The 27,378-nt window shown below is 37.1% G+C and overlaps 1 protein-coding gene across 1 annotated transcript in view; it reads left to right on the top strand.

Moving 5' to 3' along the window:
* The window catches only part of CDH12 (cadherin 12), a 303,004-nt gene that overhangs the window by 108,173 nt on the left and 167,453 nt on the right, over positions 1–27,378 (top strand). Inside the window, exon 2 of the mRNA XM_088130662.1 lies at positions 14,943–15,370. Within this exon, the coding sequence (XP_087986788.1) occupies positions 15,140–15,370 (231 nt within the window). The 5' untranslated portion in view covers positions 14,943–15,139. The remainder of the gene's footprint in view (positions 1–14,942; positions 15,371–27,378) is intronic.

Raw genomic sequence — 27,378 nt, 5'->3', positions numbered from 1 at the left:
GACTCCACTTTTTTTGTATGTGCACAATACACATACAAAACAACATGGGGCTTTTATCACTATACTGCACCACTCATTTGCTGTTTTCATGCTGTATATTTCTTCTGATAATATGACCTCTTGATCCTTAACCACAGAACTACTCTTAGTTGGACAGAATCTCATCCCTACAGAAGAATTGACAGGAATAAGACCCTTTCACTTATACCAATCCCTTTATGCTCAGAGTCCTGCTGCATTAGCTGCACTTTTACACTGACCAAAAACAGGAGGTCTCTGAGCAGTGCAGATTCAGTTAACCTATGCTGTAAAAAAAAGGAAATATAGAGGACAATATAAAAACAGTGTAAGACTAGGGTTACCAGATGTCTGGCCAAAAGAGGACATGTCCTCCTTTTTGTCTTCATGTCCTCCATCTGGCAGGTATAGTCTTAAAATCAAATATTGTCCAGCTTTTTGAGTAACTCAAGCTATCTCTTCCTGAGCAGCTTTTCTCCATGGCACAGTGCATCCCTAATACAGGTAGTTCTTGGTTAACTATAGCAGCTGGGACTGGAGTTGCCATTGCTAAGTGACATGGTCATAAAGCATGATGTCATGTGACTGCACCGCTTAGCAACAGCAGTGCCAGCAGTCCAGGTTACCATCATTAAGCAAGGACTGCACAGGTTGTTAAGCAAGGACCTCACATGACCATGACTTCCAACTTTCTGCTGGCTTTCCCATTGACTTTGCTTGTGAGGAATGGGCAAGGAATGTTGGAAATTGCAGTCACATGACTGTGGCTCACTGCAACACTGTAATTGCAAGCAAGGTGTCAAGCAGCTGGATCACAATCATGTGATTGCAGGGATGCTGTCACGACTGGAATTCCAAGGACTGATTGTAACTACAACTCATTCAGCACTATCATAAGTTTCAACAGTTGCTGAACAAGTGATTGTTAAAGGAGGACCACCTGTAAGTACTAACTACAGGTTAACAAGCTCAGCTCTGTGACTTTAATTAGTTGATTAGAGCCCCCTGTGGCATGCACTGCTACCTGAAATTGACAAGACTTTAATCAGTTACCACTGAAGGCTTTTGCCTCCTAACCAATTCTAGCAAATTCCAGTGATTGAAAAACCAGTCTTTCTGATAGCAGAAAAAGTAGTATATGTAGTACTTTTTTTTTTTCCAGTTTTTCACTGTAATTTTTGTTGCAGATGCCAAGAAAGTTAAATGGTCAATGTGAGCTCCTTTTCCTGAATTTGTCCTTCTTTCCAATTGTCTGTCTTCCTTTGGCTGTCCAAATATCTAGTAACCCTACATTAAGACACAATTAAAGCAAACAGAGAGGCCAACGCAAATGGTAAAAATAAGGAATAGCACAGCAATATTAAGAGTAATAAAAAAGATAAAAGCACTTACAAGTTATGCTTGACTCTCAATGACTACATTGTTTGTTTGTTTTTTCCTTTTCCCCAAGTACAATTTGATCATATAGAAGACCTCTTTCAGAAGGCCTCATTCTCAGTTAGAATTTGCATCTTCCTGGATCCAGCTGGAGATCTCTTCCCTATTAGATGTAAAAAGACCGGATGTGTCCGATCAGATTCAGCACATTTTTTTCCCCAGCTGCATTCTAGGTGTTATATCATTTGCTTCATAGACCTCAGCTCTGGCATATATCATGGAGCTGCCTGAGGTCTGCAAAGCTGACATCTCCACATTCCTCTCCAAGCAATCAATTCATTGACAGAAGTACCTCCCACAAAGCTCTTTAGAGTCTATCAGACGTCATTTGTCTCCAATGCAAATCTGTTTAATAAGTTCCCTCTGTTGCAGAGGGGAGCAGTTGCTGAAAGTCTAAACCTCAGTAGGAAATTATCTCACTGACAAGATGTTAAATCCCCTATCTTCAGACCACCACCACCCGGAGAGTGTCCTGTCATATTTTTTAGGCCAATTACATGTTGCAACAGCCTCAAGGTTGACAAAGAGGCCATGAAGTCCTGTGCAGCTCCAGTATCAAGGGCTTGGTATCTGTTGAAATCCTCCAGGATGATCATCTAAGAGTCCAGCACCAAATCTGAGACCACCCCCACCATACAGAAAGACCACCAGCACAATTTCTAATCCCACCTGATTGCTCAACTCAACTCAGTGAACAGAAAGTGTAGAGAGAGAACTAGAATCCCTATAGCCAGGATGGGCTGTTCATGGCCTCTATACACTCCTGAGCACTCTATACGTTACTATCTCAGCATCCCAAGATTGCACTTCTGAAATTCAGTATTAAAATGTTTTCAAAAGTGTAATTCTGGGCTGATTGTGGAGTTGAGGAATTAAAGATGGGAATAGTAGTCATTATAGTGGCCCATCCTCTACAGTTAAATAATAAATGAGAGAGATTGAATTCTGGACCTTCAACATCAGAAGGCCCCAAACCAGCCAGAAAAGAGAACAGTTGCCTGATTATTTTTTCCACCAATCTTCCTGTTAATTTCATAACACAATATCTCTCTATATCTAAAACCTACTAATAAGGGAATCCTCATCTTCCCCATGGCATATAACAATTCCCTAGGGTCAATTATTATTTTTATTACTGTTCTAAGGCTTGCTTCTGGCCTAAGAAATTATGCCATCCAGCTGCCCTGGTTGAATCAAAGATATGATGTTCAGGAAGGGCACTTCTTACCCAAATAATTCCTTCAACCAGTTGTAACACTTCTGGCAGTGGCAGAGTTGAGGCAACTAAGGCAGATAGAACAACAGTCTTAATCAAGGTCTCTTCCATACATAGCCAAATCCAATTTGGCCTAATGTTGAAACTGCTAAGCAATTGTTGTAACTGATGCTGCTGTGTTCCTTAGCCTTGTTTCCTCTATCTGGTCCCTGTCTTTATTACACTCCCTTTTTTTTTCCTTGAACAATATCTGTTTCCCTTATTCACTCAGCAGCCAACATAGAATGCTACCAGCTGTAGGAGTAGAAACGCTGTCTAGCATGGTCTTTGGAATGGCAGTTTTTAATTACTAGAAAGAAATGTTTCTTCTGTAAACTGACAGGGCCTCACTTCTCTGCAGGTAAGGTGGCAAAAATATAGCCAACCTCACTTTTTCCAGCACTAGTCATTTTGTAGGAATGGAGTGAATAACCAGTCAAAATAATATTAAGTATGCAAAAAGACATTCTTGAATTAACGATGTCCAGGTCTAATATGTCATCTTGTTCACACTCCACCCTGCATTCAAGTTGAGATTTTTTTTCCCCCTGCCAGAAATCACAGGGCTAGACCTAGAAAATCCTTCTGTGTAAGTACCATCTTCATATAACAACACTGACTTCAGAAATGAAATATATTGCATGAATCTTTCTGTGAAGTAGCACCCAAATTTGTTCTTGAGTGTTAAAAGCCAACTCAGCATCTGTTGTAAAATTGCTCAACTCATTAGTCATGAACCTGGGAAATATGCAGAGTACACATTAGGGACATTTGAGAGTTCATAATCATGTAGGTCAAACAGAATTCTTGCCTCATCTTACCGAGGGAGTTAGTGTAACTTTTTTTTTTAAAGCATGCTGACATTTCATGACTAAATCTGATTTATAAGCATTGGAGAAATAGGAAAGATTGTCTTAAGTGTGCAAAGCACCTTTGCACAACAAAGTAGTAACAGTTATTTTACTGGGCAGTGTTATTGTTACTGTTTATTATTTTTCTGTTGCTATCCAAATGCACCGTTGATCTTGCTGTTCGTCACCGAAGACAAATTCCTTGTATATATTTTATACTTGGTCATTAAAGTATTTTGTATTTGTATTGTATTGTATTTGTAGTAGTAGTAATAGTAATAACAACAGCAACAACAACAGCAGCAGCAGCCATCCTGGGATCTTCTAGCAGCCAGGTCCTGTCTCTGTCCTTTCTAGAATGATAATTGTCATTTTGTTAGTTAGTTGAAAAACTTTAAGTGCTTATGATTTTATTTGAAAGTTATTTTATCCAAGTACATGGCAGCCTGATCAGCAATTAATGAGTCACTGAATATAGACTAAATTAGAAAGATGGACAGCAGCTTAAAACAGATACTTTCATTTCAGAAGCCTTGTACATTTATCTGTTGGAAGGCATGGTTCAGTGACAATTGGAAATATTCTAATTATGTCAAGTTAATAGGCTCTTTAGAATGCTAGACCCGGTTTTCTTCGGGCTTAGATTCTTCCCTCTCTTGTATCTAGTTAGGCTGAATGAAAAATGGCTTCCTGGACAGCCATTCTCAGTTCCTGACACCGATAAGCCCCATCTACCCAACTGTATGCTTGCAGTTTATTACAGAAGAAAAAGAACTCTAAAACCCTGGCAACGTGATTCAGATTTCCTTCACAAAGCTGTACTTCTGAAATAAGATGCCTGCAGTTTGCCAACACTGATGTAACACAGAACAAAAATAACAAATGGCACTTTAACATAATTCTTGACCATCTTCATTAAAACTGAAAGAGTCACCTCTGAAATAAAGATCACTTTTAAAAGTATGCTTAACTGGTAGCTGCAACTTCTTTTAAATATTCCAGTTGTAGCATAGTATCCCAGTATACCGCCTGACACTAGCTTTAGCATTTTGGAAGGTTTCCACGATGACTGGAATTAGGGATCTTAAGCTGTTGTATTAAGAAGTCCAAGGACATGGGCATCCTGTGAAAGAAAACTCTATCCTTAAGATACTTCCAGGACTTCCACAAGCAATCACTTTGTCCACACAGTGACATCAACAAGCTTAAGAACATTTGATAAAGAATGATAAAGCAGGTTGCAATATTCTAAGGCTATGCAGTAGGTTTGTATTTTAATGCAGCCCAGAAGACATATGGCATATCAGTTCATAAAAATGCATTCCATAAAAAAACCATTAATTATAGGAATTTTTGTTGTATATTTTAAAACACACAGTGGATCAACACTATGTTAGGAAAAATATAATAAGAAACCAACATCAAACAAAACAACAATAAGCACATCAGAGTTGGTTTTTACTTTTTAACAAGAGACCTTGGGAGCATATATAAGTACATTTATAACTGTAGTTTAGATTCAAAGTTTCAAACATCCATATTCAAGTTTTCAGTACAAATATCTATGTAAGGTATTTATATAGACAGAAATAATCTACTAGGAATTATGCCATGGAAACAAAACTTGAGTAAAACAACCTCATCTAAAGATTCTTTGAGACTCCTTGCTCTTTGTGTTTTTCAGCCAAATGCTCTTTCCTACGTATTTAACTGCAACTGACCCAAAGAAAAATGTACTTTAATTTTCCAGCATTTTGTTATGGAAACTAAATTACAATTCTGAAAACTCCTAGAGACTACATTTGCTGGATCAGAGATCTTATAAATTGCTTTTCTGTAAGTGGCAGCTTAAACATGTAACTGCTGTTCTCTGCTCTAGAAAATTCACTAATTTTATCAGAGTTCTTTCATTTCTTTTTCAGTTCCTAAAGATCTGAAGCAGTAAATTTGCCTTACATTTATTTTGAGCTACACTGTAGGACCTTCTTGTCTCCCTGGTCAAGCCACCCAAACAGCTTCAGCCACTAATTACCTTCTAAACAGCCTTGCAAAACCATTGTTTCTTTGCAACTCTCATTAATTTAGTAGGGCTTGATTTGATGATGTGATAGGATTTTCCAAGATCTACTCTATGTTGAAAATACAGTAAATACTTGCATACTACGTTTGTTGGACTTATTGCAAAAGATTAGTATATAGGCTTCTAAATGCCATCAGAAGTTATGCGTTTACTTCAGCAAACTGTTCAGGTTTCCCCAGCTGCAGGAAGTTGCTTATATATTTTGCTTTGCTGGGATAATATTTCATTGTAGCTATTCTAGTCATGATCTGTTTTGGTTCACAGTTTTCTTAAAGGCTGTTCAGTTTTGAAATCCTCCCTCACAAAATAGATCTACCAGGAATACCTCATCAGAGGCTAGTATGGCACTGCCAGTCATGTTTCACAGATATAGCAGTTCCACTGGAGAGTAATTCATTCCCATGTTGGTAACATTTGAAGTGTAAGTTCAGGTAGAAGGACATTAAACTACAGCTCCCATCCATGTAAACCGAATCCCTCCAACTGCAGGCAGACAAGTATTTGTTGGAGTTTCTAGTACTCAAGAAAGCTAATAATAACATTAAAAACAAACAAACCTCTACTTAAAGAAAAGCACTTAAAACACACTTAAAACATAATTACACACCCCCTAACAAAAAAACAAAAAGCACCCAACCACTGAGTTTTTCTGGCATCATAAGAATCTGAATTATTCTAGCTGTGTTAGAATTCAGGAGTACTTGAACACAAGACACAGTTAAAACAGGGACTAATAGTGAAATATGGGCCTGCCTTAAAAGAGTCCAGAAATTATAGGTATCATTACTTTACTTCTTGTAAGGAGAACTCAGTAGGGAAAGCTTGGAGAAAAAACACCTTTTATTCATCTTTCATTTTCTACTGTATGTGTTGTCTTTCCTTTTTTTCTCCTCTGCTATTTTTTTCCCCTCTACACCTCCTCCCCTCTCTTTCTTTTGGCCCCTTCTAGGAACAAAATGAGATCTGCTTACATATCCCAAATAATCATCCAATATCAAACTGTGTAAATTGAGTGATAAGGATTGGTTGAATAGAGCATGTGACACTGATATAATTATACATATAATATGCATACACATATAGCATACATATAATCTAATTATGCCCGGGCATTATTAACATTGCAAATTATGCTGGTATCATTAAAGTTCCTATTAATCTGGGGGTTAATTCAAGGTGCTGATTGCTACACATGAGGTCCTGAATGTATATTTCCTTTCTATATGCACAGTCAATGTATGAGTTCTAGTGTGCTGCCAGATCCATGAACTACTTGTGAAGCTTTGTCTTTTTCAATGGTTGGGTTTCAGAAGAAAAATAGAAGCTATGGGTTTTGCTTTTTATTGTTCAAAAGTTTTTTAATGGACTTTTGGAGTTCTTCCAAAAAGAAAATGTATTCTTACTTTTAAAAATAGAAGAAATGAAAGAAAATAAATAGATCAGGAGAATCTCATCTCTGTGCAAAAGCCGTTGGTCTCCTACCTTTTATAATAATTTAAGATTTATTATTTTGTCTTTCCAGGGACGTGAAAGCATGCTTTTTATATCCTTTTATTATTGCCTTATAAATTAGGCCACTAAATAAGTACCTTCATTTTCAAACTAACAAGCTAAAAGGCTAATAATCTATATTTCCACACTATCTATACAAGAGGGGGAACTCTATATCCAACACTGGAAAAATACTTCTAGCGAATAATAAACCAAAGGAAGAAATGAAGTCGCTCATCCTTCCTCCAGCAGCCCATTGCACTTCCTCCTTCTAAGGCCAGCATAGAAGTGTAGGCTAGCAGAAAAAAGGGTAATAAATTCACCCCCACTTACCTGGATTCTTTTCTTTTGCCTGCACTGATTTTTAAAAATTAAATTGTATTTATTTATTAAAAGATTAGTGCTTCTTATTTTAAAAATTCCCAGAGCAGTTTACAGCAATAAAACAATATATGCTAAAAGCAACATAAAAAAAACAGATTAAAAGCCAGGTAAAAAGAATAGAAACAAAATAAAAACAAAAACAAGGAGCAAATGGGGAGATAGGTTAATGCCTGGAGAATGCCAACATAAAACATATTAGCTTTGGGGTCTCTGATACCACAGAAGAGAAAAAAAATCACAGGACAGGTATCACCATAGTGCCATTCCCAGCAAACTACAATGACACCAAAATGATGGCATTTACACAACAACTTAATCCCACAAATGAGTACTTGCATCAGGATGTCTGGCACGAGTACATAAGTCATGGAACTGGATGATTATGCCATCTCCCATATGCCCTCATTTATGCCCCTTGCAGGTGCCCATGACTCCATCTCAGCCGGATTATCATGGCTGGGCTACAAAGACAATTGCTAGAGAGCAACCAAGCCATCCAGGTTTTTGGAGCCTAAAGCTGATAACCCTGATCTCAGTGTCACTGCCAGTTAGTATTCTGCAAGCCATGGTGTGCAGATCAGGATCTTTCCCGTAGACTTTTCGTTCCTGAGAAATTAATCCAGTGGCCTGTTCCCACATTTGTCTCTGGATGTCATCTGCATTGTCAAATGCAAGATCACTTTTTTTCTCAACTTGATTCTTACAGTTCCCTGGATTCTGGCCAATTCTTTCAAGCCCCCTCTTCTGTTCTGAATTCTTCTGCAGGATGATAGCATTATTATGCTGATAACTTTTCACCCTTATAAGTCATATGTCTACTACTCTCTTTGTATGTCATGCTGTGTGGTTTTGATTGCATTTTGAATTTTTACTCCACCCTCCTTTTTCTTACATTACTCTCTTCCTGCTTTCTCTCAGTTCTGGTAGCGCAAGTTAATTCTATCCCAAATTTGCAAAATTTCGTCCATACTTCGGGCAGCAATATTTTAGAGACTTTATCACACGTGACTTTCTTTGCTAAGAGCATTTTTACCTATCTTTTTTGTACCAGGCAAAACAACTTAAACACTGTAGGAGAGCTTGGCTAATATCTTAATGAGGAATGCTTGGGAACCAGTGACCTGTTTTGTTTGGTTGCCTAGGAAACACAACAGTAGAAAACCCATTCTCTCTTTTGATCTCTGTTTGACCAGATGAGTTAGCAGCCTCAGTTATGGTTCTTTTGAAAGCAAAGTATCCTGATGCACCTTAAAGACATGAAATCTCTTATGACTTAAGCTTTCATGGACCCCAGGCCACTTCTCTGGATGCATATGCAATCAGATATCCCATAATTAATAGAGTAACAAAGTATATTCCATGACAGACACCACAGAACTCTTCATGGTATGTTCTGCAACAGTTAACAACATTGTGTCCTTCTCAAAATACTGTTGGGAATGATCACTAATCGAAACTTGCATGCATTGAAGTGCTGATTGAATTGTCATGCTGTTTCCAATTCATTGCCATCTAATCTAAAGCTTTGACAGCTTTCTCTTCTCTAAGAACTGGGGGATATATTCCGCCATCTGAGGAGTAGGCAGTGTGCATCCAATGAAGTGATTCAAGTCCACAAAATGCTTCACCCAAAATAGATGTTTCCTAATATTAGACAGATCACTAGAGTCATTGTTTTCTAAAGAAATTGTTTCTGATCTGTAACAAATTGGAGAAGAAAGATCTTCAAGCTGAGGTAAGAGCCTGTGGCCTCAGGGTTGTATATGGCATGTATCCCCTTCTCTAAAGCCCTGTAAATATTTAGAGGCAGAAGGGGAAGATTATATACACAAAAGGGGCAATTATAATGGGAGAAAGGGGAATATATATATATATATATATATATATATATATATATATATGGAATAATTGTATTTTTTCCTTCTACATAAAAAAATGTGATTATGTTGGGAGAGGAGATCCTGATATATTGCATAACTATCCAATGGAAAATAAACTGTTTTCCATTTCCTTGATAATGAATGTCCCATACAGAGTCCCTTCCTGCAGTGTGTCTCTGCATGCTTTATTTGACACAACGTCCTCTACATACACTTCTCCAATAAGCTGTGTTTTAAACAGCTGCACTGGTTTTGCCAGGGAGGACTTTGGGGCCGAATTCTAGGGCTCCGTACAGCAATATAGCCAATGACTCACTTAATGCATTATGTATCCATATCCTCATTAACATAAATGTGAAGACACTCTCAAGTCAAGCTTGACTTTTGATGACTACTTCCTGGCTACAAGGATTCAATTTCCTGGGCCGCAATAATGAAATGGTTTGCCGTTGCCTTCTCCTAGTTTTAGCTTATAGCCCTGGTATTGTCTGGTAGTCTCAGTAGTAGCCTGGATTGATCCTGCTTAGCTTCTGAACCCAAACATGGTTGGCCAAATGTTGCTTCTGCTGTAGTCTAAACTTAGGTAGCTACATCAGTGAATGTCTATATAGTAGGATGACTGACACACTTATATCTCATATCAAAGTTATATGGCATTATCTTCTACAGTCAAAGGTATTTATTTAACCTCTTGCTGAACTCAGCTTCTCTCCTTTTTGTATTTTCGTCTCATATGAGTTCCTGGGCCTGTCTGGTTTTTAATAATATGCTGCGCTTATCTTTGTGTGTTCTGCTGTACTACTAGTTTCTGTAACAAAAACAGTAAAAACTTTATGCCACCCTGAAAGAGCTAAAACTTTCTGGGTCTGCCACAATCATTAATTAAAGCTCCAAATTAAGTGAAATTCATTCTATTTGTCCTTAGTAATAGAAATATTTAATTATACCCTTTTAATGTTATCAATGTACTGAGTAGCTACAATTATTTAGAAAGTCATACATGTGAAAAATACTCAAAATATCTAATTACAAACCGTAGCTAGAAAGCACACATTTTCCTGACAATTAGCATGTGTGTTACTCATCATGTACTTAGTGAACTGTAAGCGTCAAGATGTTTTCCTGTGAGAACTCTGCAACAAAGTGGTTGTACCTTGCGCAATTCCCATTCAGTACAATTGATCTTATGTGGGAGAAATTGCCAGTGGGTGGTGGTCTAACATTAAAATATATGATCCTACATATATGAAGGGGCAGAAAAAGCAGAAGGTAAATGTTTCCCATTTTTTTCTTTCCTCACTCTTCACATCTACAAAATCCACTAAATTTCAGAAAGTAAAAAAAAAAAAAATATCATAACATTCTTTCTGATATTTGGATGGCTATGTTTTATCTACAGAGGGATCACTAACAATTTCTTGTTAGTTAGTAGCAAGGTTAGTGTCCTATATTCGATTGTATAGTTTTTTCAAATCTTTAGGATTTTTCTTTCAACATTCCAGGGTATAATTTGGTCAAGGTGGAATATGCATTTTAAATCCTTTATTACTTCAATTGCATTGATTTCCTGGGCCTGAGTTTCTTCCAAATCCAGGTGTTACCTTGGAAATCCTGAATATAGTGAGGAAGAAAATTGGGAACTATCTCCTCCCAGGATGGGCCGGATGATATCATAGGAAACAAATAAATCATCTCCATCCTTGCTCCAAGGGCCCAAGCCATCCTAGAAGCAGCATCTGGCATCTATTTGAGAGTTAATTTTGCTTTCCCTGTGCGTTTCTCAAAAGGGAACGCCACAAACCCATTGTCATGCCAGGCAGCCAGTGTGTGAATTATGTGTTTTTGGAGAATTCACTTTGCCTACTTTGAGCCTTTGGGATTTTGGTAAGATGTAAAGTAAGAAAGAAACTGGGAGAGGCTTACTTGCTCAAAATTATACATGGATATTTCCCTTCTATAATAATAAATACTTCGGGGATTGATTGAACATTCACTTTGATATGATAGCTTTATTTTTTTTTTATTTCAATTGCAAGGGAATCTGGGCACTATTAAAAAATATAAAATGTAAAAGCAAAGTAGTATCCATAATATATAAGAACAATAACAATAGCAATACAACACAATCAGTAAACTCAACCATTCTCTTGCTGATGGCTATATAAAATCAACTTCACTATTTATCAGAAGGCTGTGAGATTAGGGGCTACAGTTGCCTCATAGCAAGGGTTCCAAAGCGCCCAAAGAGAATGCCCGCCATTGAGTCACTGTATGTCAGAATAGGAGAGACCTTCAGCAAATGCTCTTTGAGTGTTTGGGTTGGGTGGCAGATACCACCTGGGAAAGGCAGCCTCTTTAATATCCAGGCCTCAAGATACCTAGGGGTTTATTAGTAGTGATCCGCCTCTTGAATTGTACTCAGAAACACACCAGTATCCAATGCAGCTCCTGCAGCATTGACATGGCATGACTGTACCGGGACTGCCCAGTAAGTAGCTGAAATTTCCAGGTGGTCCTCAAAGGCAGTCCGATGTAATGTGAGTTACAACAATGAGTTGTGAGATGAACATGTGTAACCATCCTTAGTACTTTTTTCAGGTATGGCCACACCAGCTGGAGCTGTGCAAATCCTTCATGGTTACAGCTTCTATCTGTTGTTCTAGAGGAACTGAGAGTCCAGAAGGACCCTTAAGTTATGGACCTCCTTTGTTTATAGGGGCACAGACCAGTTAAGAGTCAAACATTATGCAATCCTGGAATCAATAGATTTCTGAATTGATAGCCACTCCATCTTGTTATAGTTGAATCTAAGCCTGTTTTTTCTCATCTAGGCCTTGACAGCTTCCAGGCATCAGGCCAGGACTTTTATTGTGGTTTTAATAACTTTGGCATAAATTTGATGACACAAATACAGAGACATTTACTGAATGGGCTGCAGAAATATAACATTCACTTTGATATGAACCATTTTTTTTTAAATTGGAATCAACTCAGATAATTCAGTTGTCAGTCATCTGAATGGCCCCCAATCTTCATGATGCTGCAAATATTCTGAGGTGAATTCTTCATGCCTACAAGTGCATACCCAGATTATTTTGTGTCAGCTACAGAAGCAATAGCAGCTTTTCAAACTCTGGCATGTCTTTTTTTGTTAGTTTGTTTGTTCTTCCAGAATAACGTTTTTGTGGAGTCAGGGTGAGTTCAGTATGGTTCTGTACCATACAGTACATTGCACCATGCAACAAAAATAGCTGACCAGGCTCCTTTGAATTTTCCTGCGAAAATTCTTTGGAACTGAAGGTAGAGGTGCTTCCCCCTTTTCCGCATGAACTTTAGTATAAACTATTCAGAGACTTCAGCACATAAAGTTTTATAATATCATGTTAAATAAATAAATAGTTATGAGAAAATGTTATGCTACAGCAGGCTTCTATGTTAAAGCATGGGTTGTATCTCAACTTCCAGAATATTCAGACTGTGCTGGCTAGAAATTCTAGAAGTTGAAACTAAACATATCTGGATGACAGGCTTTGGAAGGACTGTATTATAGGATACAATAAATAAATAGATAAAAATAAATTATCATATAGGTAGTCCTTGTTTAGCGATCACAATTGGGATCGGCAACTCAGTCATTAAACAAAGCAGTCACTAAGTGAAAAATCATGTGACCACAACTGTGCTTACAATTTTCCTTCAGCTTTCCTTTGCTTTACAGCCTCAGAAGGATATGATTCCAAACAGCAGGTGAGCCCAAATGGCAGGGAAGGTTCCAGAACCTGACTCATGAAAAAGCTGGATAAAAGGGCAAATCTTATAGCCCTTTTTTCCTCACTCCCCTGCACTTTGGGATAATTAACAAGAAGACAATTAATGTTTGCATTTACATTCATTGGAGAGGAAGGGATTAAAAAAGACTAAGCAGGCATACAGTGGGGAATACCCATAGTAAGGAATGTGCTAATGCTAGCTGTTTGCTTAGCACCCTGGCTGCTGTGAGCCATGAGCTGCTTAAGAGGCAAACATAAGCCTTTAGTGTGAAACTGATTAGGGTTGGTCAATTTCAGGCAGTAGCAGTGAGGTGGGAGGGTTCTAATCAACTAATTAAGGTCACAGCTGAGCTTGTTAACTTGAGATTAGCACTTTTTAGGGATGTGCTGTGCTGCAGTGAAAAGCAGCTCAGGAAGAAATAGCTTGTTTAGGCAATCTCTCTACTCTGCAAGAAGGTAAAAAAAAAAGGGGAGGGAGGGTCAGGCATAGGACAAAGCATACTGACTGTAATGGTGAACACATGACTGAAAGACAGATGCTGTGAAGGTCATAAATGCAGGCATTAGTTGCAAATTTTTCATCACTGTTGTAACTGAATGGTCACTGTCTGAGACAGGCTACCTGTATGTATTTCCTGCTCTGCATTATCGGTAGCTTCTGGTTAGATGGGGGAGCAAAACTGAGATAGTGAATTTTGTTTCTTTTGTTACCAATTTTGAGGAAAGAGAACTTCAACAGAATTGGCCCTTTTGAAGTTTGTGCGTTGTCTCATCCAGTTCCAAAGTTCTAGTCTACAAAGCTCACATGTGTGAAAACAATGGTCAAAGTCATCCCAGCATATCTTTGCTTTTAAAAAGTCCAGTAGACATACATTTGTTGCAAAATGCAGGTAACTGGGGAAATAGAGATGTTTGTGTTTGCTTAATTAGAGTTAAGCCCCATTATGGGCAGAGCACAGCAACACATAGTACAACTGGGCACATTGTACAGTAGAGATAAGAAATTGCTTAGTGTATATTGTTATAAAACGTAATACCCATGCTTAACTTGACGTGACTTCATCCATATCTGTATATGGAATTGCTTGACCCCTGTCTTGTAACCAGTAATCTGTTCATAATTTGAGTCTCTTTATTTCTACAAAGTAGATAGTGCTTGTATTTGGTGATGGGAGGGGGGTCTTTCATCTTGGGAATGTTGTAAATGTGTTCTATGAATGACAGACCAAGTTCTGCAGACCCTTACAAATAAACTATTTGTAGACTGAGTATTGATTTTGTAATCTTGAATGAGTAGACAATGAACTGAGTTCAACCTTGTTGTAATATAGTTGAGAAGGGAGAAAGTGGTTGCAAGTTTTCTGTCTAACATAACATAACCAGGCCAGTGAGATGGGTCTAGCCTTGCTCTCAATTTTTATTTTGTTTTTCTTCTTTTTCCCGTGTGAATCCTAAGTAAATAAGAACTAAATTCTCTGGGGTGTAATGGCTTTATTTTATAACTGGGCCATAAAGGGCAGACAGCATTCTCCTTTTTAGGCAGACACTAAAATAATACAAAGCAGAAGCAGAATGAGGTACTGCTAGTATTAGTTTACTATATTTGGTTGTGAATCAGTGCTACAGCATAAAATACCAATAACACTTTGAGCTCTCATTTTTTTGTTTCCATCTTATTCATTGTCTGTAGAAGCTAAGTAGGTGTGAGACAGTTTGGATGAATACTTCAGTGTAATTTTGTATAATTTCATGTTTCCATATAAATCTCTTTTATAGGTCCCTTTAGATGGAATTTTATGCAGCAGAAACCTTGTCACCAGAAGAATTAATGTCTGCGTTAGCGTTTTGGAAATAGAAAAAACAAAAATTCCCAAAGCTAAGTAAAGGCCCACAGACAGCCTCAAACCTGGATTCTTCAGCTCAGCATTCAACATTGGAGTTTTTAAATACTTGCGGTAGAGAAACCATTGCCAATGCTTACAAGGAACTGCTTATCCCTGCTTCTCTGGGTCCTGTTCAATGGATGTGTCTTAATGTCACTTCATTCACAACCACAACAGATTTCAAAAGCTGAATCAAGGGGAAATGTTGTCACCAACCCAGAAAGGAGGATACCCATCATACGGGTCAAGAGAGGCTGGGTCTGGAATCAGTTCTTTGTGCTGGAAGAATACATGGGCTCCGAACCCCAGTACGTGGGAAAGGTAAATGCTTAATCTTCTAAAATGCTCTGCTAACAGTGAAAACCTTTACCTGTCTATTCAGAAGAAAACCTTTATTGCTTTCAGTGGGAGTTACTTCCAAGTGAACATAAGATAGTCCTACAACAAGACAATGCTATACAAGTTTACTGAGACTTGATTCTGTGTTTAGCAATGCTTATTCACAGATAGGACAGTGTAGGGTTTCAACTAAAATGAATTAGGTTGTAGGCAGTTGCATGCAAAAAAAAAAAAAATGAAGGAAGGAAGGAAGGAAGGAAGGAAGGAAGGAAGGAAGGAAGGAAGGAAGGAAGGAAGGAAAAGAAAGAAAAAGGCATTATATGTGTCAATGAATCCCTATGTGAATAGTACATTTAGGGATTAGTTGAAATGTATGAATTGACCAGGGATGCCTAAATATGTATCTATACTCCAAATATGTCCAACTAGTTTACAGCACCTAACTGATCCTGACTGATTTCAAAAAGCTAAGACAGGTCTGGTTAGGACTTGGTTGAAAAATCACCAGGAAATCCTCAACCTATAGATTTGACTGGGAAGGTGAAATGTGCAGTATATTCTCAAAGAACGTAATGTCAAATCATTTCCATACTGTTATGAAGAAAAGTCCATGGTCACGTCCTTAAAGTTGCCAGAAGTCAAAGTTGAGTCAAAGGGGATTTTACTTTAATTTTTTATCACAGATTTCCCTGTTATTAAAAAACAAGCAACCCTTCTTCACTCTTATCACTGTGTTGTTAAAATTTGTTGTGATTATTGCTGTTGCATAATTTTATGAAATCATACTTTTGGAAGTCATATCGGTTATATATAATGATTACCTTGGTTTTCAGTAGCTCAGAATTCACCTACAATTATATGCTAATAATTTCAAATAACGTTTGAAGGATGTTTTTCCAAGATGGGCAATTCTGAATGCTTAGCAAAGAGAAACAAATTCTAATAATTCAGCCTTACATCATTTGATACACCAACTGGGTACTCATTTATCTTGGAGGAGACTCCAGTTAAGTCAATAGAGCTTTCTTCGGAATAGACATGTATAAGATTGTGTTTTATTTGATTAAAAGTAATTAAATAGACTTCCAATATTTGGTACCTCATAGATCAAAGCTGCTAACAACATGTTTAATGTTCAGAGTTGTTCTTGGAGCATGTTTATGTATGAACATCAAGTTTATCTTCTGCACAATTTATATTTCTATCTTATAAATAACAAGTCTATTATATTTTGATATTGATTCAACTTCAAATGACTACTTTTCTCACTGAGATAGTTCACTCAGTACATAGCTTACATTTTTGGATAAATATTATATATTGTGCATTTTTGATGTGATATAGTAATTAATGGAGTGGGCAAGGAGTTAATCCATATATTTTAGAAAGCATTTTGTGAAAAGAGTATTATTGTTCATAAGTTCACCCATCCTTCTATCACATTAGAGTAGTGCTGCTAGGATTCTTATTTTAAAAACCTGGAAATCTTGTTTGCCAAAAAGAAACAACACATGAAAATGAATGTCTGTGTGTGTGACTTTGCCTTGAGGACAATAATTTCTTTATCATAGCCCTTGCAGTTCTCTTTAAAAAAAATAGCTTGCCTTCAGAATGTTGGTTTTGTGGAGATACCCCAAATTATTTGTTCAAAAAGAATATACATTTGTTTCTATAACACTAATTAGATAACAGACAGAACGCTTGCTTTGCCTTTTGATCTCTTGTCATTTGTGATTTTTGCTGTTGTGCTAAATAATCTTGAATATTTGACATGAGAGTACTGTATTACTGCATTTATTTGTGTAGAACACGCACAGGCATGTAACATGCACCTTAATTTTAAGAGGGAAGTTTGAGTAAAAAAACTTAAATTTAAAATAAATGACTTGGAAGCAAAATAAAGGGAGCTCTGAACTTTTTGTTTGTTAATATTTATACCACTTATAAGGTAAATACATAATATGAAAGAAAAAAGCACCTCTTTGAACGAAGAAAACCGGCGCTCCCCAGCACTTGTGCCTGAGCTCCGCAGAGCAGGAGGGGAGCAGTGGGTGAGTGAGCAAAAACCGGTGCTCACCTCCTGCTCTGCGGAGCTGCCCCGGTTTCAGCCCTGGCTCAAATGAAGGTTCCACTCTCCCAGCCCTGCCGCTTGAATATTGGCATATAACACACAGCTAGGATTTCAGCCCCAAATTTTAGGGGGAAAAGTGTGTGTTATACGTCAATATATAGGGTAGTTCTTATGTGCAAGTTTATTCATTTAACACGAGTGGGAAAAAAATATTAGCTATAACTGCTTTCTTAGCATGTGAATAATTTCATTGAATTTTGAGATGTAGCAAGCATATCTGTGTATACCAGTGTTATAGGAAGGATATCAGCTGTGTAAAATGACAACTCAATAGAATATATTAAATAATTTGCATAACTGAATAATTTGATGAAATTGAAAGGCACTTCCCAGTTTCTCATTCCAGCTATGTGTATATATGTACGTATGCATTCACATGCATATACATCTAGCCCTTTTGGAGCATTTTAGATGTATTTAATCTCCCCGAGCAAGAAATGAAAAATAGATGAATACTTTACCTTCATCAGTTTGCATCATTGTTTGCACATGCAAATAGTGAATGTAGTCATGATCTATTGTATAGAAAACATGGGTATGTTTGCCCCTTCCCCATATAGACTCTACACCCATAAGGAAAAATGTTACATAGAAGCTAGGAATTGGATTCTAGTGAGTGAGGAAGGGGGCAATGGTCACATTGTGCCATATTACTACAAGCCATTGCCTTCCTTGCAGTCTGAGATTCGCTTTAGTCTGTTTCATTGTATTCTTACACATATTAGATCTGTCACAGGGAAACTGCATGGTCTGATAAAATTTTGAAAAATACTTGATTTCAGTAAGATCTAATTGTACATCTTAAAGTATACATACAGGCATCGTAATATTGCTCTTTTCCTCAAAGAACAATAAAATCCCCTCCAAACAAGAATGAGGATCCATCATCTCCAAATGTTATATGATTCCATCTGCCCACACTTGAATGTCAATGGTCTGAGATGATGGGAGTGGCAGTCTAACAATAACTACAGCAGAAGCAGCTCATCTTTTTATGGACTGAGTGAGACTTTGTTTTTCTTTTTTAACCAGTAACCAAGTGCAGTAACCAAGTAACAAAATTGGAGGGATGGAATTTTCAGCTGTGTTTAATCCTTTGGGGTGGAATTTTTTAAAAGAATAATAATAAAAAATAAAAGGATTACATCTATCAGAGATTTAAGCCATGTATTGCATATTATGTATTCTGATTTTCTCAAACAATGGCAGAGCATCAACTAATGTTATAAATTCACTGGTGAATTTTGGTGTTATGTCCTGAAGGGTTTTAGGGCCAGAAAAAGGAAAGGGGTTAAGGTGACAGGGACTCAGGTTGTCTTTCCCTGATCTGAAGGAACATAAGCTTTCCATTCCTCAGGAAACATTACCCCTTGGTAACAACTAACTTGTGATAGCACAAGAGAAAAAGCCGAACTAGATAGCCATGGATCTGCTATTCAAAATATCAGATTTTTGTGCCCCTCTCTACTTTTTTGTTTGGATTTTTTTTTTGACATGCAGTTTTATTTTCAAAGGATAACCCTATTGCATGTATGCATTTTATTGCCCCTTTTCTCCATTACTGCCTCCCACTCTGACTTGCCTATTGTAAACATAAACATCTTAGAATGTTGCATCAGAGGACAAATGACAAGACATGTTGAGAGAAAAGAAAGGAAAACATGGATAGATTGTCTCTTCCATTCAGTGGTAGCTCTGTATTTGCCATCATTGATAGATTGATCATAAGAAGCATTTCAGGCTGGATTTAGGGTGATAAAAGCTCATAGAATCCATAAATGTATAAACAATTTAATGTCAGTGTGAATTTGGAGAGAATTACCTCTCACTTAAAGTTATTGATTATCACAGATTTAACGTCTTGACTGTGTGCTGTTTTAAATGAATTTGAGGCTGAGAGAGTATTTTTCTATTTCTGAGATTAGTATCCATTCAGATACATTGCTCAATATATTTGTAACATCTTAAAATAGTTTTGTTGCTGTTTCTATCTTCTGATCAAGATGTATTGTACTGTAGCTTCTAACCAGCTACAATAAGCAGGAGCAAAATGATGAGGATCGGCTATATCTGACCTCAGATTAACATGATCTAATTGTTACTTAGACATTTTATTTCAGGGAAGAGAAGCTATAATGATGAATAAAAGTTTGGTATTTTTGTTTTGCTAGGCATGCATCCTGGGTATAATTTCAGTTTAAGATGAGTAAATTGATGCATCCTTGAGTACTCAGTGTAGACTTTTAAGCAAATAAGTCCCTAGTGTGCCACTTCTATTTCGATGATAAAAATAAAATATGGATGGGTCTGGATGATAGAATACAAACTAATGAATGCATAACAAATACCTCATTAACAAGAAAGCAAGAAGCACAACTATGAGCATAAAAATAGTGTTTGCTGAAGAGTTACTAAACTGATGCTTTTGTCTGGCTTTATGAAGGCAGGATTTATACCAGCCAAAATACTTCACTCTATCCAGTATCAAAAGTCTAATGCAGCTTTCCCTGTTTTGGTAATTATTTATCTTCTTGGTTATTTATTCCCAGCCTTGGCAATATGTACACAGATATACAGCTTGATATTATAGGCTATTTTTGCATTATGTTGGCACCAAGGCTGCTGATATACGCCAGTACATTTTGCACACTAGTTATAGAGAGATGGTGTCCAATATTGTATGACAGAAGGTGACTATCAGCAGAATTAAACAATTTTTTAAATGGCTGGTTGTTGAATAAGGAAGACTTGCAGAGATGGGCCTGGGAAGCCAGACAGAGATTTCTCTCCTGTGAGCTATCAGAGAGAGAGAGAGAGAGATTTATAGCATAGGAAGGGAGTGCTTAATTCTTCATTCACTGGTTGTTTATCTCGCTTGACTTGTCAGGCTATCTTGGAAGCTGCTGGAAGAAAAGTGGAAAAGTTGTAACTAGACTGGCCCTAAAATGTTGCAACTGTGCCTATTGCTTCTCCATTGCAATTGCTTCCACCCAGATTTCCTTTGGGAAGTGGCAGATGGTGTTCTCAGAATAATGTTAGCCAAACGAAGTGAAGCTCTGCCGTAAGATACAACTGAATAGGGTCCAGCGCTACAGTTGGAAAAGAAGTCTGGCCTTTTGTCTGATTTTTAATCCTTATACATATCTGAAGCCTTGGTTCAGCTAATCAGTGGCTTCAGCATGCTGACTTGTGAGAAGATGTCACATTTAACTTCAAGATATTTTTTGCCAACCCAGTAAAATTAGTATTAGACTATTTATAGTTTGGATTTCCCCCCTTGCTTATTTAATTCCCCATTATCAATTTGTCAGTTCAAGCCCTCTATAAATTTTTTATTTAATTAAAAAAACTTGGATTATTTTCCTTTTAGCCTCTGTCTTAAGACATCTGAAAGTATTGTATATTTATAAGCAGAACTAAATTTTGTACACTGCAAGCATATTAGGGTGAAATTAAAGCTTTGGATGTTTTACCACTGACTTCTGTGAATAGATGATTTCACATTCACTGCCTGATGTCTATGTTGTATTCATGCCTTGTCCAGAATGCATATGTTTTAATCCTCCAATCCCTCCCACCCCCGAAAAAACAGGCTTTCATGTCATGTTAATCTGAAAAGTGATGGTTCCATTTCTTATTATAGGTCTAGAGCACTAACAGTATTAGTGTAATTTATAAATAGAACCTTAATGGGTCTGTAAAATTAGCTGTCAGTTTTGTTAAACATTTTGGATGACTAGTTAATTTTGGAAGCCACCTGGAAGAGCTCTGAAGAGATTTATAGCAGCCATGTCAGATGTTATCAGCCCAGATTCTCAAACCAATTTATGCTGCCTTTCATACCCCCCCCCCCAGCCCTTTGAGGACATTATCTGAAAAAATGTCATGTTGGAGGAAATGATGGGGATTAGCCAAATTCATGGATAGGGAGCCTGAAATAGTGATTGAGACTGACCCTTTCAAATCCATCAGTAAAAAAAATCTTTATGACAGTGTGCTTCTGCTCTCATATCATAATATGGGACTGTGAATGAAATAGCTAAGCTTTACTGGCTAGAGACCTACACTATTTTAGCCAGTTTGGGCAAAAGCAGGTCTAGGGGATTTTCCTTCAAGCTGAAAAATATAGCAAGCATTATTCTGCGTGATTTTTTCCCCCTCTTCTTGTCATGGTTAGAAGAGCATAGAATGTAAATGCTATAACAGATGTCACTAAACTGCTGTCTCTGAATCATGATAAGCTAGCATAGTACACCTCACAATCTGGAAAGCAACCACTAGACTAGCATTAGAAAAACTGGGAGATCATCAACCTTTTAACGAAAACAGTATTTTGAAGTACATTTGGGAAAGGAATTTCTTACTATATTAGTATACTGCATGTACATTGTAACTGATGGAATATGGGCAAAAGTGCTCTTTAGATTAGAGATCCTAACTTGCATAGAATAGCATGAGCGTGATTTGACTAAAATTAAGCTTTGGTTGAGCTTGTGCCATGATGACCAATTATACAAAACACACCCACACACACATTATGTCTTTAGTTAGCAGGGAATGCTGCAAGTGTCATGGGTATAACTACTCATATATTGGGGAGTCAGCCTCCAGAATGGCAAAGCAGCTTTAGTTATCTTACTAAAAAGCCATGATTAGCAGTGGAGGTCAACATGGGCAGATCTGGTGACAACCATGGCATATGGAAGATTGTAATTTGGAATATAAGAGAAGTAAATGATAAAAACATGAATTAATGAACAAAATGAAAGAAAGTTATAAATCTGGGTTTGCGGAAATAAGATGTAATAGATATGAATAAGGAAGACCTGACCTTATGGAGTAGTGTTAAGAAATCTGTGCATGGAAATCAAGGTGCAGGCTTAATTATGAATTAAAGGGCTAAAAACATTGCCATTTGCAGCAGAATTTTCATAAAGAATGATTTACATTCCCCACTCCACAGCTCTGCAGATGTCCATGACTAAAACATATGTCAGAAATCAGGAATTAATGTAAGTGTTAAGGCTGAGATGAGACAGAAATCAGTGGTTCCCAGGGCAGAAAGAGCTGTTCCGTAAATATTTGACAGTTGCCTCCCAAGGCCAACAAGAGCATTCAGGTTGGGGAGCTCCCCACTCCAAGAGTTCTGTCCAGGCCCCATTATTCATGGATCTCACTTATACCTTTGCTGCTGTTTTTTCCTTAGGTCCCTATTTGCTTATTTATTTGTTAGATTTCTATCTTGCCCTTCTTCCAAGAGCTCAAGGTGGCTTACAGGAAGAATCTCCTTTCATTTTTGCCTACAACAACTTTATAAGGTAAATTGGGGTGAGAGTGGCTGACTAGCCCAAGAATCAGTCACTGAATTTCCAAGATTGAGTCTGGGTCTTCCTAGTATGAATCTGACACAATAACCATTTAGTTATTAGTTTTTAGTTGTTCATTTAGATTCAATTAAGGAACACTTAATGGGTCTTATGTGAACTAGCTTGAGAACAGTAGAGCAGAAAGGAAGGATTTTATATGTATAATAATCCTCTGTGTAGAGGCAATAAGACTTTACATGTCCCAGGTTCTTCTGAAAAGTATTATTCTTGCCCAACTTTCTAGACTCATGGGTCCTGTTAGTGCAGCAGGTAGAGGTCATGGCTGGAGGGGCTTTTGCCTAGCTTCAGCTGGTGTACTAGTTGGGCTCTACCTGGCACAACAGAACCTCCCTGGAGCAACTTGTGTCCTTATTACCAGCCAATTAGACTACTGCAATGCAGATATATTGGGGAGTCAGCCTCCAGAATGGGAAAGCAGCATGATTAGATTAAACACTGGGAGATACAGTGTAAACACGTGATGGGTAAAGAAATTCCTAATTACCCAGATTCCACCTTGATAACAGAACTTGGTTTTAATACCCTGAAGTGTTATTCCTTTTAATTTCTCGGCATGAGTAATGGCTCAGGCCATCATCCATTTAAATCAGAGTTAGGCTGGATCAATACATCATGGCAAGTCAGAATATGTTTGTTTGTTTTGGGGGTTTCTGTGCTTTATAAACCCATTCTTTATGATTTACCATTATATGTGAAGCAGAGTGTTATGATTTGTTCAAATGCTCAACTTGTTCAACATGGGCAAACAAAATCCTTTTATATTTGTTTCTATGTTTCTCAGACTGATTTAGGCTTTGTGAATGCAATCTGAGTATTTTTAAATAAGTTTATGCCACAACACTATGCCTATTTGCCTGAATATCCTCCACAGAAAGAGAACAGCTTACTTCTGAGTAAGCATGCAGAAGATTTGTCTGTTAACTCTGTTGGCATTAACAAAATTGCAATTAGCATCAGAAACCAATGGGTTTGGATTTGTTTCAATCTTGAACACTTGGTTGTTTGGGGAACTTTAAAGATAGCTTCCCAGTGCTATTTACTATTTTATTATGGCTTTTTGTATACAGATCTTAAACATGATTCTCTCTTATTTGATTTTAACCTATTGTAATTATTATTTTATCTTATTTGTTCTCCTTCTACTTCATATTATTTGTCTCACAAATATGTATTTCCTTATAATTTGGTCTTTGACCATAAATAAATATTGACAAATTATATCTGTTGAAAGAGATCACCTATTGTTTATTAGCTGGGTTTTGGATTTGGCCTTATCGTCCTAAAAGCAAAGTCACTGCATCACTTTGCCTTGTCTCTGGGGCCTCTTCCACCAGTTCCAGTAGTTGGAAGACAAATAGTGTTGCCTCTGTGCCTCAGTGTGGTGTATTGTGGTGCCTCTTTGGTACAAATGGACTCATTGAGACAAATTGTAGTAATCTCATACACCTCTGTGATATAACACTTTCCATGTGGGGTCTCTGAGTTTCTTCTCCTGTATTGTTCAGCTATAATGAAAATGTTAAGTTTAAGGGTGAAACTTAGGATAGGAGGAGATATCTTTGTCAGGAAGAGAGATCTAAAGTTACAGAGCCCTCAACTCAGGAGAATGAAGTATACAAAAATGTGTGTGTGTGTGTGTGTGTGTGTGTGTATAAAGAATAAGTGCCACAATTGTAGTTTTTTCAAAGCAAAATAAAAAGATAAAAAGAGCAATATAATAGAGATGAAAGAGTAGCTAATTTGCCAGTGCATCAGTAGCTAGGTCTTATTATGGTTATATCACTTCTGAAGAGCACTTTGAAGGAACAGGAGATGTAAAAAAAAAAAAAAAAAATCCTGACACATACTATGTTGCTCATGTTTTCCCCTTTCCTAATAATTTTTAATATCAGATTTTCCTTTCTAATGTCCCTACACACTGAATTGACATTTTTTTTTTTTTGACATAGCTTCAATTATACTTTCTTAAACAGTCCTTGCCACTTCAGTGGATATGCAAGATGGGGAAGTTTTCTTACAAAACTCTACCTCCAGACATCTCAAGTTCTGTTGTGTCATTGTGAATTTGTGGGAGAGAATGGGATTGCACCCAAAGGTCCACACCAATCTCTCTGACCTCCACACATTCAGGCAAGAGGTCAGGAGAGAATTTGTGCCTTTATTCAAGAGAATGCATGACTGAACAAGCTTCAGTGAAAGGTTTTGTGGCTTCGGTGTAGATCACGGGGTTCTTGAAGGTTCTTTTCTTTAAAAAATTTGCTCTGTCTAAATGAGCAAAGGTATCATGCTGTGAAACCCAGTTGATCAAGAGTGGTAAATTTCTTCCTCCCTTTTCCAGCAAAGAGACCTACATTAAAATATATATTTTTTTGACCATCAAAAGCAATTGCCATCACCAGTTGGGGCTCTGAAATTTTCATTCTGTTTGTTATTGTTATGTGTTGTGTTTAGCATTAACAGAAAATAGATGTGTTCAATCTAGCAGAAGCTTAACATACCTATTTTCACCCTTATTTCAATTAAAAACTTGCAACATTGTTCCACAGTTGAATAGGTTTTCATTACTGAATTTCAGCAGCCTGATCTTAGGGCAGTCCAGGGACCACAAAAATGGAGTCCTCTTGACAATTATAGTTTGTTTATCCTTGACCTGAATGGACAAACTTAAGTGAGGCAACAGTGCTCACTGAAAAGAGATGAGGACATGGAGGCAGGGATTGTTTTTTGAGGGCAGTAACTGGTAAATAAATACAGAACATGGTCAGCTATAATAAAAATGTAAAGGTTATCATATTCACTGCAACATGAAGTTTAAATAGCATAAATCTATTACAGTTTCATGAAAGTGACAGTGAAATTATTGAATATTAAGTGGAAGTATGGTTTTTTCTAAAATTCTGCAGGCAAAGAAAACATTCATTGGCCTTCCCAACCTGGTACCCTTCAGATATATTGGAATTACAACTCTCATTGTCAACCAGCCTGGCCAAGAGCTGGCCTAATATAATTGTGAATATAAATAACTCAAATCCTTTAGAAGTATATTTTTATTAACTTTTCACTACAAAATAATGAATATTGTCCTCAAAGTTGATTGCTCTTGTGAATTCAGGTTCATTAAACAAAAATAGCTAGATAGATTAACCAGCTAGAGTTTGTTTTAATTGGTGGTAGCAATTCATGCAATAAACTCTCAAGGTGCTTCCGATGCCCATATTAGCTCTATGAATGTAGGTGTATATACAAGTTGGGCTGTGCATAATTTCTGAATGTCCCTTGCATCCTTGAAGCTGCTTCTAGGTAAGTGCTTTATGAGCCATCCAGATGAAAGTTTCTTGGATCCATGAACACACATGCATGGATTTTAGGACATCCTTGAAAGAGTCATACTGAGTTTTAAGTAGTTGTAGTTTCTTCACCATTTTGGGGTGTAGATCCAAAATAAAGCCTGAATGATTTAAGCTGTGGTCCTATTCTTGCTTGACTAGGAATGGGTCCCAGTGAATTCTGTTCTATGGTACTTCTCTTATATCATACTTCTATTTACAGTTAAATGTTTGATGCTCCTTTGTTGTTGTTATATTGCTCCGCTTAAGAAGATACAAAACTTCTAATTTTATAACTGAGTCTTCCATTATTTTTAAATTATTGTGGGAATAATTTCTCACTTTGTTTTGCTAACTGCAGATAGACTTATTAGATTGTCCCAGTTTCACAGTACAGACAAACCTCCTTTCCTGCACACCCAAAAACGTACAAGAAAATGAACCAGAGATCTGCCTTCTTAGATTGCCTGTAAAGAATTAAAATAGAATGCTCACTGAAATTCTTATGTTGTAATCCTAAGCTTCCTTCTAATTGTTATAGAACTTAAAGATGGTGTTAGTTAGGCAAACTCTGAGTAGGAGAATATTAAGTCAGTTCTGGAATATGTAAATGTAAGTTCATGATAGTTAGGGGGAGCCTTGCACCCTAAAGGTCAGTAGTAAAAACTGTTACTTTTGGGGATAGCCTGATTTCACTATGGAAACCATGATGCAATTGTATTTGAATGTTCTTTGGCATAAGAGTTTAGGTCACTTTGTATTAGAGATCCTTCAGTCAGCCTGATTGCTGGTGAGGCACCACATTTGATCAAAAGTTTACGGTTTGGAATTGCAAACTAAATGCTGGTTGTTTTCTTACTGCTCTCTCGTTAATTGGGACAGCCACTGGGCAACAAACAAATATGTGGAAATTATGGTTTCTGTGACATTATAAACTCGAAGAGACTTGTTCTTTGAATGAGCTGTTTCCAGTTCAGATTGCTAGGAGTGAAATCCAACAATAATTTCTTACACATTTTTAAGCATTCTTACTCTGTTCGACAAAAAAGAAATATCTTTTGGATTTGTTGTTAAAGCAGAAGAATTGTTGATAGAAATTCTCATGGGCATGTTGAAGAATTTTAATTACCATAATTACAAGTTGAG

The sequence above is a fragment of the Python bivittatus genome, unplaced genomic scaffold (assembly GCF_059951505.1).
Source record: "Python bivittatus isolate LINGU-HERP-01145 unplaced genomic scaffold, Pbiv_v1 ctg000840_np1212, whole genome shotgun sequence".
Lineage (NCBI taxonomy): Eukaryota > Metazoa > Chordata > Lepidosauria > Squamata > Pythonidae > Python > Python bivittatus.
The sequence above is the reverse complement of the archived record's forward strand: the minus strand, read 5'-3'. Positions and strand labels throughout refer to the sequence as shown.